Raw genomic sequence first — 14,179 nt, 5'->3', positions numbered from 1 at the left:
TAAAACAGCCGGGTCCAAAGCAGGCTTCTTGAGAAGGGGTCTCACCACCGCCTCCTTCAAGGCGGCAGGAAAGACACCCTCCTTCAAGGAAGCAGTTATTACTGCATGGAACCAGCCTCATGTTCCTTCCCGAGCCGCATAAGCTAGCCAGGAGGGGCACGGATCCAACAAACAGGTGGTGGTGCTCAGTCTCCCCATGATCCTGTCCACATCATCAGGGGAAACAGGGTCGAACTCATTCCAGATAACGTGCTCAAGACCGCCTGATTCCTCCACATTAGACTCCAGCTGGGTGACCGAGGCTGGGGACAGCAAGCCGATGCCTGTGAGGACGCCGACCTCACCTGCGGGATGGGTGGGGTAGAGCTGCTCTTCGCTCTCCTTGTCCGGCTCCTCCTGCAAGGAATCCTCGTGGTAGGAAGCTTCCTCCGTGCTGTTTTCCAGGCCGTTGCGCAGCGCCGGCCGCACATTCAGGGCAATGAGGGTGTCGTCCACGCTGTTGCTGTGGTGCTTGTGCGGAGCGCTCTCTGGAGTCTGGGGGAGGGGCTTGGCGATGGAGTTGGCTAAGAACATGGACATTTCCCGGGAGTAGCTTTCATCTTCCTGCTCGTCGTCCGGCCGGTGGTTCTCATTAAGCGACCTAAAGAGGAGACTCGGTCAAAGGTGAGCAGCCAGAGGGAGACCATCATGGCTACAGGAAGTCACTCTGCCGCGTCTCACACGAGGAAGGGAACGGATTTCTCTGGCCCGGGTTTTCAGTCCTGGGCGATGCCTCTTTTACAGGGTGGCATATCTGCAGCGTAAGAGGGGGGCATCTAATCTTGGCAACTTTAAGACCTGCGGACTTCAACTCCCAGGATTCTGGGAGTTGAAGTCCAGTTGAAGTCCACAGGTCTTCAAGTTGCCAAGTTTGGATACCCCTGGTGTAGATCCATCTCCCTAAGTTGTGTAATCTGCCTTTTTGGCTGCTTTGCCCTGGAGAACACACAGTTCCCAGTTCCCATCTGGCAGTGGCTGTGACATTCTGAGCCCATTCAACCCAGTCACGGTGGGGAATGTCCAGAATGGAGACCACAGGCTCAGGGTCAGCGGCCTTCCATTAGAACTGGATGCAACTCCTCCTGCCAAAGGAGCGCAGTCCAGCCGGCCTTGCCCTTATGTATTTTATCCGGGGTGGTGTCACTGGGTTTTGCATTGGGGTTTATTTCTGTGAGCCACCCAAGTGGGGCAGCCACATCAGTTTTCTTAATAAATAAATAAATTCAGAAACCGCCTATCCCCCACATAGAGGGCTCTGGGCAGTGTGCGAATAAAATATTAACATAGTTTTTCTGAACCTTGGAGGCTTTAAGATGGGTGGGCTTCGACTCCCAGAGGTCCCTAGCTAGCCATGCTGGCTGAAGAATTCTGGGAGTGGAGGTCCACCCATCTTAAAGCCATCGAGGTTGAGAAACACTGGATTAAAGCATAAAAACTATATATATATAAAACACTTAAGAGAGAGGCAAGGATAGTTCACATTCAACAGTAAAGTGAATTAAAAGGCAGGGAGAAAGCCTTCAGGGCACCCTCTGCCCCACGGGCTCCCCACCCGAGGGCACAGAGCTGTGTCTTAACCCCTTTTCAGAAGAAGGCCAGGAGAATAGCAGGGGTCTGCCTCACCTTCGGGGGGACGGGAGGATATTCCACAAAAGAGGGGACGGGGAAGAGAAGACCATTTCCTGGGATACCACCAGTCACAATTCTTTAACTGGCGGGGTCTGCAACATGCCTTCCCTACCCGACAGGTGGGATGGGCTGATGTGATGGGGATAAGACGGTTCCCTTAGGTGGCAGCTTTATAGCTAGCCAGGGGTAGGCAACCTTGGCTCTTTCATGACTGGTGGACTTCAACTCCCAGAATTCCTGAGCCAGCATGGGGGAACTTTGGCCCCCTTCATGACTTCTGGACTTCAACTCCCAGAATTCCTGAGCCAGCATGGCTCAGCTTGGAAACCTCTCCCTTTCCCCTCAGCATGGCTGGCTCAGGAATTCTGGGAGTTGAAGTCCACCAGTCCTAAAAGAGCCCAAGTTGCCTAGCCCTGGGCTAGGAGGACTGCATATGGCTAAAGTGCAGCTAGGACTATTTTAAAAAAGGGCTTCTGCTTGAGACATAAAGGAACCGGGCAGAGACTGGGGGCGGGCAGACGTACCGATCCCCATTCTCAGGGTAGATGGAAGGCGAGGCAACGTCATCCACTTCGGCACTGCCAGGAGAGAAGAGGCTGCTGCTGTTGAGGTTCTTCAAAACCAGCTTCTTAATGCTCTTCCTGGAGGAGAGAGAGAGAGACACCCCGTGAAATTATCCTGGGAGGCCAAGCCAGGGAAAAGCCCCCTGCCAGGGTCTCATCTCCCCTTTGCGCTCAATTCCTGCTGAGGTCACCGATCATGTGGCTCTGTTTTGGTAGAAGGTGGCAGGTGTAAAGGAGGAGAAAGTCCGGATAGATGAGAATCTTTGTAGCTCGGGGTTGAACGGTGGGGCCATGGAGGTTCTCCGAGCTGGGTGGTTTTCTTGGAGACCTTTCAGGACCCAACTAGGGAACATCATCAGGGCTACAAGGGAGGGGGAGGAGGAGGAGGAGGACTGTGAGGTCCTTTGTTGCTCTCTGAGCTGGGTGGTTTACCTGTGGACGTTGTAATAATAATAATAATAATAATAATAATAATAATAATAATAATAATAATAATAATAATGATGATGATGATGATGATGATGATGATGATGATGCAGTTGGAAGGGACCTTGGAGGTCATCTAGTCCAACCCCCTGATCGGGCAGGAAACCCTATACACCATTTCAGACAAATGGCTCCTGAGTCAACCAGGGAGCATCCACAGTGCTGATGATGTTACCTAGCTCAGGGGTCTGCAACCTTGACAACTTTTAAGGCTTGTGGATTCAGCTCCCAGAATTCTGGGAGCTGAAGTCCCCAGGTCTTAAAGTTCTCAAGGTTGCAGACCCCTGAGCTAGTTGGGTCATGAAATGTCTGCGAGAAGACAACCCAGCCCGGAGAGCACCAAGGGCCTCAATTCCTCTCTTCCAACGTGAGCAACAGATTAAGCACAGGAGAGAAAAGGGGGGGAGGAGGAGGAGGAGGCCTGCCAGCTCAACTTCGGCTGGATCTTCCCGGGACATCCCAAGGGACGGAGTTCCATAAGCGAATGAGAAGGCGGCGCAGAAGACTTCGCCGTGTCCCATCAACCGAGAATTCCTGGCTTCTGTAAACGAACCCAGGGGGACGGCTGCAACAGCTCTTCTAGGATCAGGCGTGAAACCTGAGAAAAGTCTTTGAAGAGTTGCTGAGTGAAATGAAAGGAATCGTCCACACCTGGGATTCAAAGGCAGATGGTTTAGCACCATCTCAGTCTACCATAAGGGTAATCCAACCGTAGCAACTTTAAGACCTGTGGACTTCAACTCCCAGAATTCCCCAGCATAGCTTGCTGGGGAATTCTGGGAGTTGAAGTCCTCAGGTCTTAAAAGTTACCCTGGTTGGACGCCCACGATCTACAACAGGGGATTTCAAACTTGGCCCTTTGATGCCTTGTGGACTTCAAGTCCCAGAATTCCTCAGCCAGGCACGCGTGACCCCTGGCTGAGGCATTCTGGGAGTTGAAGTCCACAAGGCATCAAAGGGCCAAGTTTGAAATCCCCTGTGTTAAGGCATCCAAGAAGACTCTAAATGAATTAAATCCCAGTCTAATCTTGCTTTCTCTTGATGGGGGCTTCCAAATACATCCAAATCCACAACTCCTGAACATCACGGGCAGTTCTGGCTGGGAATTATGGGAGTTATCCTCACCACACCTCTGAAGGAGGTCTTAGGCCGAACCTTATGCTTGGGGTGGGTGTAGGCCCTGTTTACCTTGGCAATTTCCAGGCCTGTGGACCTCAACTCCCAGAATTCTCAATGGCCACAGTGGCTGAGGGATTCTGGGAGTTGAAGTCCACAAGGCATCAAAGGGCCACGTCTGAAGACCCTTGGCCTACAATAACAGGGGACCCTGAAGAAGAACCCGAGGGGGGTGCCAAGTGAGAGGGCTACTAACTTGGGCATGAAGGCGCCATTGGTCAGGGAGGGCTCGTCGTCGTCCAGACCATCGAAAAGGTGGGATTTGGAGGAGCCGCTGGTCTGCAAAGCCTTGGGGCGCACGCGGGTTGCCGGGCGGGGAGTCAGCTTGTAATGCGTGGGCGTGGTCAGTGCCTTCTGGGCCGCCGGGTTGGTCGGCTTCAGCCTCTGGAAGGAGAAACAAACGTTACCAGGTGGGGATGAGGGGATGTCCCCTCCAACTCGGGACGAATTGTTCATGCTGGCTGGGCCGGGCCCTCCGCGGGGGGGGGGTGGGTTAAAGGGCCGACTCACTGCTCAGCCCTGCAACACAAGAAGCCATCGTTCCATTCCGACTTTCTTTCTTTCCTTTTCTTTCTCTTCTATCTCCATCCATATCTATCTAACTATATCTATCTATCTATCTATCTATCTATCTATCTATCTATCTATCTATCTATCTATCTATCTAAGGCATGTCAAACTGCTGGCCCACAGGCCAGATGTCTCACACCGAAACTGCACTCTCCCCATTGCCGGCAATGGGGGAGAAGTCCTGATATGTCACACGACCTCACATGATGTCACGAGTTTGATATGCCTGACCTACCTACCTATCTTGGCATCACAAGACAAGGTAAAAAGGCCTGCAATGGATGAGAGCAGGGGTCCTCAACCCCCGGTCCGTGGCAGGGCAGCAACTGGGCCTCAGAAACAAGCAAAGCCCCGTCTGGGGGATGCAGACAGCACACAAAACCAGGCCCCCTCCGGTCCGTGGGAAAACCTCTCTCCACGGAACCGGTCCCTGGTGCCCGAAAGGCTGGGGGCCTCTGGATTAGAGAACAAAGGGAAGTATGCCATGCCATCAAGAGGGTAAAAGAATTGACATGGAAACGGGCTGGTCACACAGCCAGAAGAACGGATGGCAGGTGGACCAAGGCGGTCACAGAATGGATCCTACTGGATCGAAAGTGTCCACCAAAGAGACCTAAAACAAGATGGAGCGACGACATCGGCAAATGTTGCGGGCCCAACTGGCAGAAGAAAGCCCAGGACCAAAGAGGTTGGAAAGATGCAGAAGAGGCTTCCATCCTGCAGTGGAGAGGTCATGGCTAAAAGGACGATGACGATGGCCTTTCTATTTTCTATCAAACATCTCTCTGTCCCTCCATCTTTTTCTCTCTGCAATCTGACACATCTAACTTTACCTCCCTCCCTTCCTGTCTATTTATCCACCCACCCATCTCCCTAATTTGTATCCCTCCCCCAAGTATCTTCCTTTTCCGTAAGACAACGGACGCCAAGGGGCAGCTGCCCTTGACGCAAGCCTGGGCTTCAGGAGTTCCTGCTCACTTGGGTATTGTCTCCTGCCCACAAGCCCTCCTTCCACCTGCTGCTATTTCAAGCATTTTGCTGCCGGGAGCTCCGGGCTCTGGCTCTGACACTGGCCAAAGGTGACGCCCCTGCAGACGGCAGCCCGTGGCACTTTAGCGGCCAAGAGCCACGTCCCTTTTCAGACACGCTTAGTTGTAAGAAAACTCCGACTGGGAGGCCCAGGAAGAACTTTCTCTGCCGTCGCCCTTGTCCTGTGGAGTACTCTGCCCCCCCCACAAGATGAGGCAGGCCCCCACTCTCCGGGCCTTCCACATGGCTCTGTAGGCTCGCGTGGGGAGCCCAGAAGAGCAGGCAGCTATGGGGCTGACTGGTGCCTCGAGAGGCCCACCCTCACTTTTAACTACGTCCAGCAGCGTTTAAATGCCCCCGACTCCTTCTGAATCTTGAATTTTTATGCACTGTTTCTTCTGTTCTAAGATTTTATTGCACGCAGCCCCCATTCCCCCTCTGAGGGAGATGGGCAGTTCAAAAAGGGGGAACAGGAGTGAGAGAAATACATGGATAGTGTTTACATCCAGCCACGTTTGGTTCCCTGCTATGATGGGCTGGAAAGGCCTCTGTGCCATCCCGGCCTGCCTGTGCGAAGGCAACAACTGCCAGAACTGCCCCCACCCCTTCCAAAAAGTTGCCAGGTGGGCCCACCCGACGCCAGCCCTCTTGCTTTCCACCTCGGCCGTCTTCCCAGGGATAAGCCCCTCCTGGCCTCACCTCCTCCTTCTTCTTCGGGTCGGACATGGGGTTTCGGAAGAGCGGCGAGTCCCCGAAGGGCGAGTAGGTCAAGCTGTTGAGGTGCTGCTGCAGAACGGCCTGCTGGGCCGCGGAGGCGTTGGGATCCGTCAGAGCTGAGGGGAAAAAGGAGGGCAAGGATGAGTCCGCCGGATGCCGCTCAAGGGCACGGGGCAAAGGCAGCCTCCTCGGACAGCTGCAGAGACCGACAGAGTTGGCAGGAGGGCAGATAAATGGCTGGCAGCTTCCAGCCTGCCAAGAGGTGCGGAGGTTGCCCTACTGGGGGCACAGGCAACTTACCCACGGCAGGCTGTGGCGCTCCGAAGCCCAGCGTGGCGGTTGAGGTGTTAAATCCAGTGGCACCGAAGGCTCCTGTCCCCAGCGTGCCCAACTTGGGCTGCGTGCTCCCAAACAGCGAATTCTGACCTGCACTGAGGGCTGCAGGAGGAGGGGAGGAAAAGGGAAGGGTGGGGGGAAAGCAACCGTGATCAACCAGCGATGGCCGAGGCCTTCAGAGCCTCCTCAAACAGCCCAGAGAGAAGAACAGTGCGCGTCTGTGTGTGTCTTAAGATGCTCCTGGAAAAATGCTTCCACCGGCCAATGCTGGTTTGGTCGGACTTCTTTTTAAAAAGAAGTTAAACTTAGCAACCTTCTTCATCCGTTGTATCACCACCGGGGGTGCAGTGGTTAAAATGTGGTATTGCAGGCTGACTCTGCCCATAAGCTGGAGTTCGATCCTGACCGGATCAAGGTTGCCTCAGCCTTCCACCATCCTTCCGAGGTCAGTAAAACGAGGAGCCAGGTTGTTGGGGGCAACAGGCTGACTCTGCAAACCGCTTAGAGAGGGCCTGTAAAGCACCGTGAAGCGGTATATGAGCCTAAGTGCTCTTGCTCTTCACTCGGCCTTCTGAGGCCGGTTTAAAACAAGGGCCCAGATTGTTGGGGGCAAGATGGAAATAATGCTTTGGTGACAGAAGCTGGTTTTTTAATCTCTCCCTTTCAGGAAAACGGAACAAAATTAAGAATGGGAGCAAATGTCTGTTGCGATTCTCGGTCATCTAGTCCGTCGTTCATCCCAAACTGCTTTTTCAAGAGGCAGCTGGACTTCCTTTGTTTCTCCCTGAAGACGCTTTGCTTCTCAACCAAGCAGCTTCTTCGGTTCTGACTGAAGGGCGGAGGACGGAAGGGTTTACGTTCCTCGCAGTCATCTGGCCGTTAGCGCTCCCTGTGAGAATTGTTCAGGAGCTGCGATGGCCTGAGGCTAGCGGAGTTTCACGATTACTGTGCTTGGCTCTGGGGCGCCCCGATTCCTGGCCGAACGTTCCAGGGAAGGAATGAAGGTTAAACCCTCCGGGGCTGATAGCTCCCCAATCTTACCTGTCCCAAATCCTGCCCCGAGGCCTGCACCCAGAGCCCCGGTCGCCGGCTTGTTCCCAAAGAGGCTGTTTCCGGTGGCGTTTGCATTGAACCCTAGGGGAGAAGGTCAGAGTCAGTGGCTTTCGCTGAGCTTCAGCCTCTTGGCTGGTAGGAAACCAAGCCAGGTTCGGCCGAGGCTTCTTCTGAGGCCCCAGGGCTGCCTCTGGCCCCCAGGAACGCGGCCGGCCTCGGGTGCAATTTTCAGCACGATGAAAAGGGGAACCGTGATTCAGGCTCCAAGAAGGCCCGCAACTAATCAAGATTTAGGATCCCACACGGAAGAATTTCTGTAACTGGTGTGGGAGACAACAATTGGATCCACTTACAGTTCCTGTTCCGGGGATTTTGGATTACTTACTGGAGGGGCCTAAGAAGGGCTTAGCGCCCGACACGATTCGTGGACAAGTTGCTGTCCACGGGGCTCGCATATGACAACTCGGGACCCTTGGCTCAAACACGAGGAGGGTACGTTCCTCATCAGGGGGACAATCTGCGGCAAACTACTCGTGGTTCAGAGATCCCTCTTGGGATCTGTCCAAGGTCTTCACCTCCTCTTGAGCCCATCTGACCCCTCCCCTCTACGGTTCTTGACACTCCAGGTCGCCTTCCCGGCAGCCGTCACATCGGCTAGCCGCATCTCGGAATTGGCAGCACTCTCAACCAGAGACGACTGACGTATTTTTCATAACGACAGGGTGGTCTGACGCTGGCTGAGGAATTCTGGGAGTCGAAGTCCACAAGTCTTAAAGTGGCCAAGGTTGAGGACCCCTGCTCCAATAAGTCATCGATGACCTGTATCGCCTATATACGTAGTCCTTGACTTACAACTGGTCACTTATCAATCGTTTGAGGGGTACAATGGATGCGCCCCCCCTCCAGGCTAGTTAAGACCCGATTTCAAAGTTATAACAGCCGCATATGCCCACACATATAAACACACACACACACACACACCCTGGTTATACGATGGCACTTGGCAACTGATTCACCTTTATGGCTGTCTGTAGCATCCCGCGGTCACGCAACTAGGATTTTGATTTCCCCCCCCCCTGGTTTCTAGTGTTTACTTCCCGTTTCCAGCAAAACCCATCCTTTGGGGGAAACGAGGGTGCCATTCCCCGAATGACTGCCATAAAAAAATATATCATAAAATCGGGTGGGGTCTCCCAGTGGCCCGCTTAATGACTCCGGTGACTTTTATGACCATCGTTCTGAGTTCAGTTACGGCTGTCAGTCTAGGACTCCTTGAAACTTTAATTGTGCTTGCGCCCGTAAGTTCAGGGAAAGACATTTAACCTGGGATCCCACCAAGTGTGAGTTCTACCCTGCCTGGTGGCTGCGAGTGCCACCCTTGCAGCCCTGGGCACAGAGAAGCGGGCGCACGGATGGCCTGGCACCCGGCAGGGACCCCCTAGCCCAGTGAGGGCGAAACGTTTAGAGACCGAGTGCCCCAAAACTGCCCCCCTGCCCGCCCCCGACCCGTGTGGCCACCCACTGCCTCCGTGGCCTGCCGCAGATCACCCAGGCGGCCCAGCAGCGATGTGGCAGCCACGCCCTCCGCCCACGCCCCGCAGCATCAACCGCGCGTGATGGGTGCGGGGCGAAGTCTTGTCCCTGCTGCTCGGCTGCCATGTCCTTGGCTGCGCTGCTCCATGCAGGCTGCGCTCGGGGGCGACTCTCCTCGAGGGGGGGCTGCTGGTGAGGAGGGGGCCGTGGGGGGAGGCGGGTCTGGGGCCATGGCGCGCGTGCCCACAGAGAGGGCACGAAATGTCTGATGCTAAGCGAGAGAGTTGTTACGTGGGTTTTGCCCCATTTTGCAACCTTCCTTGCCGTCGTTATTAAGTGAATCGCTGCGACTGATAAATTAACAACACGGGTTGTTATGCGAATCTGGCTTCCCCCGTTGACTTTGCTCGTCAGAAGGTCGCAAAAGGGGATCACGTGACACACACACTCGGACACAGCAACGGTCATAAATACGAGTCAATTGCCAGGCGCCTGAATTCCGGTCACGCGACCCTGGGGAGGCTGCAAAGGTCTTAAGTGTGAAAAACGGTCCCGAGTCGCTTTTTTCAGTGCCTTCGTAACTTCGGTCGCTAAGCAAACTCTCGTTTAAGTCGAGGACTACCTTGTTATGTCGCTATACAGCTGCCCACATTGTTAGCCCACAAGGGGCGGGGAGAGACTGAACGAGCTCACAGAAGCCCAGCTTGGGGAAAGGAGAGAGAGGGGTGACCAGAGCCCCCGCCCCCATTCTCGACCCCAGCCTCTCCAGATCAGGTGACCCTCGGTGACCAGGGACCCTTCAGTTCGGGGGTGGGCAACTGTGTCAACTTTACCGCCTGAGGACTTCAATTCCCAGAATTCCAGAGCCAGCCAGGATGGCACCTTTGCAACCGGTGGATTTCCTGGCTGGCTCCAGAATTCTGGGAGTTGAAGTCCACGGGGGGGGGGGGGGGGAAGCTGGCACCGCCCCAGCTTCGCCCCAGTTCTGCCTCTGCCTTCCAGCTGGCAAAACACACAACGGGCCGAAGGGCGTCCGGAAAGCGCCGTTTCGTCGCTTACCAAAAAGTCCGGTGGTTGTGGTCCCAAAAGAGGGGGCGCTGGTGGTGGTGGTGCCGAAGCCAGCGGGCTTGTTACTGAAGAGGGACTGAAAAGGAAAAATAGAGACCGGAGTGACTTTCACAAAAACGCAGGCACCCAGGTCTTTTTTTTTTTTTTGCAATTAGTGGGCAACACGCAATCGGGAAAGGCGGCAATTTTCCCCCCCTCTCTCCTGCCGCCCCACCCAGCCGCTGCCCTTTCCTTGCGCAGAAAAACTCCCAGGGCTGCCCGAGGCCGGAGGAAGGCAGAGAGGAGGGTCCAGTCTTGGGCCAGTGCAGGCCCAGCTCCCAAGAGGAGGTGCCCTTTGCAGGGGGAGGCACACGGTCTTGTCCTAGCTGGGAATCCAGTCCTCGCTGTGTGTGTGTGTGTGTGTGAAGCCAGGACAGATCTTTTCCTTTCAGCTGGAGAAAGGATTTCTTCTTAAGAGGTGGATTGCTGCCAGGAGGGGCCTGACTGGCAGATTCCCTAGAGAGCGCCCCCAGGGACAGATTCCAGGAAGATCACAGGGATAGACAGCCCTCGACTTACGGCCACAATTGAACGCAATGTTTCTGTTGCCAAGTGAGACAGTTTTGTCCCATTTTATGACCTCCCTTGCTACAGTTGTTAAGGGAAATCACTGCAGCTGCTAAGTTAATGACAAGGACGTTAAGTGAATCTGGCTTCCCTCATCAGAAGGTCTCAAAGGGGGATCACGTGACACACACCCCCGGAGACGCTGTGACCGTCATCAATATGAGTCGGTTGCCAAGGGTACGAATTCTGATCGCCTGATCCTGGGGGAGGAACGCTGCCGTGGCCGTAAAGGGTGAAAAAAAAACAACGGGGCTAAGTCACTTTGTTCAGGTGCCGTTGCGAATCTGAGTGGCCGCTAAATGAATGGCTGTAAGTCGACAACCCCCTGTGATCCCCAAAACAGCCTCCTGGGATCTGGGACCGGAGCAGAGAGAGAGGCGCTTCCCAGGGCTCCTTTTGCGACGGCTGCTTCTTGAGTTGCAGGCAAGGATGCTTCCTGCCCTCAGTGCCCCGGGAGGGTCCTCGGCTAACCTGGACCACCGTCACGGGTGACCCTGGCAAGGAATAAAGACCGGCTTGCCCGCAGTTTCCCTTTCCCCCCCCAACCCAGAGCCGAAGGTCAATCCACCTACCGAGCCACCGACCCCGAAGCCGGTGTTGGGCTGTCCAAAGATTCCGGTTCCTGTCCCGAAGGCAGCTGCGGTGTTGGTGTTGGCCGCTGTGCCGAAGAGGCCTCCCGTCTGCGTGGGCTGGGCCGCTCCAAACAAGCCCTGCCAAGGACAGGGAGGGTTGAGGAGGAGAGCATGTGAGTGTGTGTGTGTGTGTGAGAGAGAGACAGAGATCCTTTGGAAAAGCTAAGCAGGAAAGGGGGGGGGCAGGAAAAACCGCCAGAGAAACGAACTCTGCTGGGGCTGGAGCTGATTCAGCCGAGTTGGGCAGGAGCAGAGCTAAGGAAGAATTGACGGAAGAACAAAGCGGGAAGGGACCTCAGAGGCCGAGGCCGACTCCCTGCGTTAAGCAGGAGACTTTCCACCATTTCAGACCGAGGGCTGTCCAAAGGCTCAGGGCTGAACTGTGAGCCCTTGGCGCTCCCCGAGCTGGGCGGTTTTCTTGCAGATGTTTCATGACCCAGCCAGGCAACCTCATCCCCGCTAGAGGGGAGGGGCATTGTGGAGAGAAGAAGGGCCTTGGTGCTCTCTGAGCCTGGTGGTTTTCTTGCAATTATTTTATAACCCAACTAGGGAACATCCTTAGCACTGACGATGTTCCCTAGTTGGGTCATGAAACATCTGCAAGAGAATCACCAGGGTCAGAGAGCACCAAGGACCCCACAATCCTCCTCCTCCTCCTCCCTTCTAGCACTGACGATGTTCTCTAGTTGGGTCACGAAACGTCTGCAAGAAAACCGCCCAGCTCAGAGAACATCAAATATCCTCTCCTATCGGTCTCTACTAGCTGTGCCATGACTGAGTGCCAACGTGAGGGTCTGAACGACCCCTCAAGAGTTCAACAAAAGTTGTGATGGGCCTGTCCCAGAAAGGCGTGTCTCATACCACAGCTAAGAGCTTTCCGGATTGCGAGACCCCCACCCCTCACCATCGTGTTCGTGTTCGGCTGTCCGAGGGTGCTGGTGTTGGTGAACGAAAAGCCCGTGTTCTGGGCTGTGGTGGGCTGACCAAAAGGTTTGTTGAAGAGGCTGGGCGTCTGCTGAGTCGAGCCGAAGAGACTTCCGGTCCCTGTGCCAAAACCGGTGGTACCTGCAACACAGAGACGACGTCCCTCACTGTTACCATCCTCTCCTGGAACCAGCTCTGAGTTCAAAGCACCCAGAGGGGGCGTGCTTCAAATGGCAGCGTCGCTTGGTCGCTCTCCCCTCTGCCTGAAGCTGCTGGACGAAACTATCTGGTGGTTTGGGATGACACACCATGGATACACCGATCAAAGGATACACTTCACGTCGGGGAACCTGGGCCACTTTAAGACGAGTGGACTTCAACTCCCAGAATCCCCCTTCTGGGAGTTGAAGTCTACCCGTCTTACAAAGTGGCCTAGGTTGGGAAACTCTGCAGCCCAGAGACCGCAGCAGCCACCGCACTAAAGCCGATAGGGTTTTTTTGACCAGCTTGGCCAGAGCAAGACCAGCCCGTGGATACTTACTGGCTCCAAATGCGGTTTTATTTGCCCCGTACGAAAAGCCTGTGTTGGTGGTGGAGGAGCCAAAGAGTCCTGTGGCTGTGCTGGACGCAGCGGTGGACGATCCAAACAAGCCCGGGGTAGCCCCTGCTCCCACTGGGTTGGAGGGGCCTTTCCGGTTGGCCTGATAGTCTTCCAAGCGAAGCTCCTGATCGGAGAAACATTTAATGAGCACGCAGAGGATCACCTTCCCCACGCTCTGGCTTTCCAAAAACAGGAGAGGCAGCCTTTGATTGTGGGTGGGTGGGGGGCTCCTGGAAAGGGGGGGGGGAAGGGGGTGCTGCTCTCAAAGGGAAGGGCTGTTCTGACACTGGGCAAAGGCTCAACTAAGCTAGAACGAGACCGAAGAGTTATGCGAATCCCTCCAACTGGGCTTCATTCAAGCAGAACAGAGAACACCAGAATTGGAAGGGACCTTGGAGGTCCTCTAGTCCAACCCCTACAACATTCCAGACAAACGGCTGTCCAATCTCTTCTTGAAAACCTCCAGTGATGGGAGCACCCAGAAACTCTGGAGGCGAGCCGTTCCACTGGTTAATTGTTCTCACTGTCAGGAAATCCCTCCCTATTTCCAGGCTGGATCTCCCAGAATTCCCCAGTTTTAAGAAGGGTGGATCATAGAATCACAGGGCTGGAAGGGACCTTGGAGGTCGTTCAGTCCAAGCCCCTGCTCAGGCAGGAGACTCTCTACCATTCCAGACAAACGATTGTCCAACCTCCTCTTAAAAGCCTCCAGCGATGGAGCAGCCACAACCTCTGGAGGCAACTTCCGTTCCTCCCTGTCAGGAAATTCCTCCTTAGCTCTGGGCTGGATCTCTCTCCTGGCTTAGGTTCCATCCCTTGCTCCTTGACCTGCCCTCCGGCGCCCTCCCCTCTTCACTAGGGCAACCCCAGGACCACAGCCCAGACTGACCTCCAGCGACTTGCTTTCGTACTCCTTCATAGCAGTGATGCACTGATGCTTGGTGCTGATGTTGGTGCTGACGCCAGACTTGACCATGGTATCTGTACCGGTGGGCGCCTGGAAGGAAAAGGACAAACGCACTGGCTGGAGACGCGAGTCCGGGAAGAGGCCAGGCTCCGAGGGTGCCTCGGGGGCTTGCAAGTGGGCTCCGAGGGCTGGATCCGAGACCCAGGAAATCCTGCTACGGTACCCGCCAACGGGCAGGCCGCCTCTCTTGAGGGTGACTGAATTTGCCCTGCACAGTAGGTCTCACCCTCTCCTTGCCTACACTGGGCTC

At 55.1% G+C, this 14,179-nt stretch overlaps 1 protein-coding gene across 2 annotated transcripts in view; it reads right to left on the bottom strand.

Moving 5' to 3' along the window:
- Positions 1-14,179, bottom strand: part of NUP98 (nucleoporin 98 and 96 precursor) — a 48,937-nt gene that overhangs the window by 23,855 nt on the left and 10,903 nt on the right. For both annotated transcript variants that reach the window (XM_081327349.1, XM_081327348.1), the window contains exons 6-16: positions 13,852-13,959; positions 12,903-13,086; positions 12,342-12,502; positions 11,378-11,515; positions 10,191-10,275; positions 7,587-7,679; positions 6,510-6,647; positions 6,192-6,325; positions 4,090-4,277; positions 2,193-2,309; positions 345-640 (exon numbers count right to left, since the gene is read on the bottom strand). In XM_081327349.1, the coding sequence (XP_081183475.1) occupies positions 345-640; positions 2,193-2,309; positions 4,090-4,277; positions 6,192-6,325; positions 6,510-6,647; positions 7,587-7,679; positions 10,191-10,275; positions 11,378-11,515; positions 12,342-12,502; positions 12,903-13,086; positions 13,852-13,959 (1,642 nt within the window). The remainder of the gene's footprint in view (positions 1-344; positions 641-2,192; positions 2,310-4,089; positions 4,278-6,191; positions 6,326-6,509; positions 6,648-7,586; positions 7,680-10,190; positions 10,276-11,377; positions 11,516-12,341; positions 12,503-12,902; positions 13,087-13,851; positions 13,960-14,179) is intronic.

The sequence above is a fragment of the Vipera berus genome (genome assembly GCF_964194415.1).
Source record: "Vipera berus genome assembly, chromosome: 4".
NCBI lineage: Eukaryota > Metazoa > Chordata > Lepidosauria > Squamata > Viperidae > Vipera > Vipera berus.
This window is presented reverse-complemented; position numbering and strand designations above follow the sequence as displayed.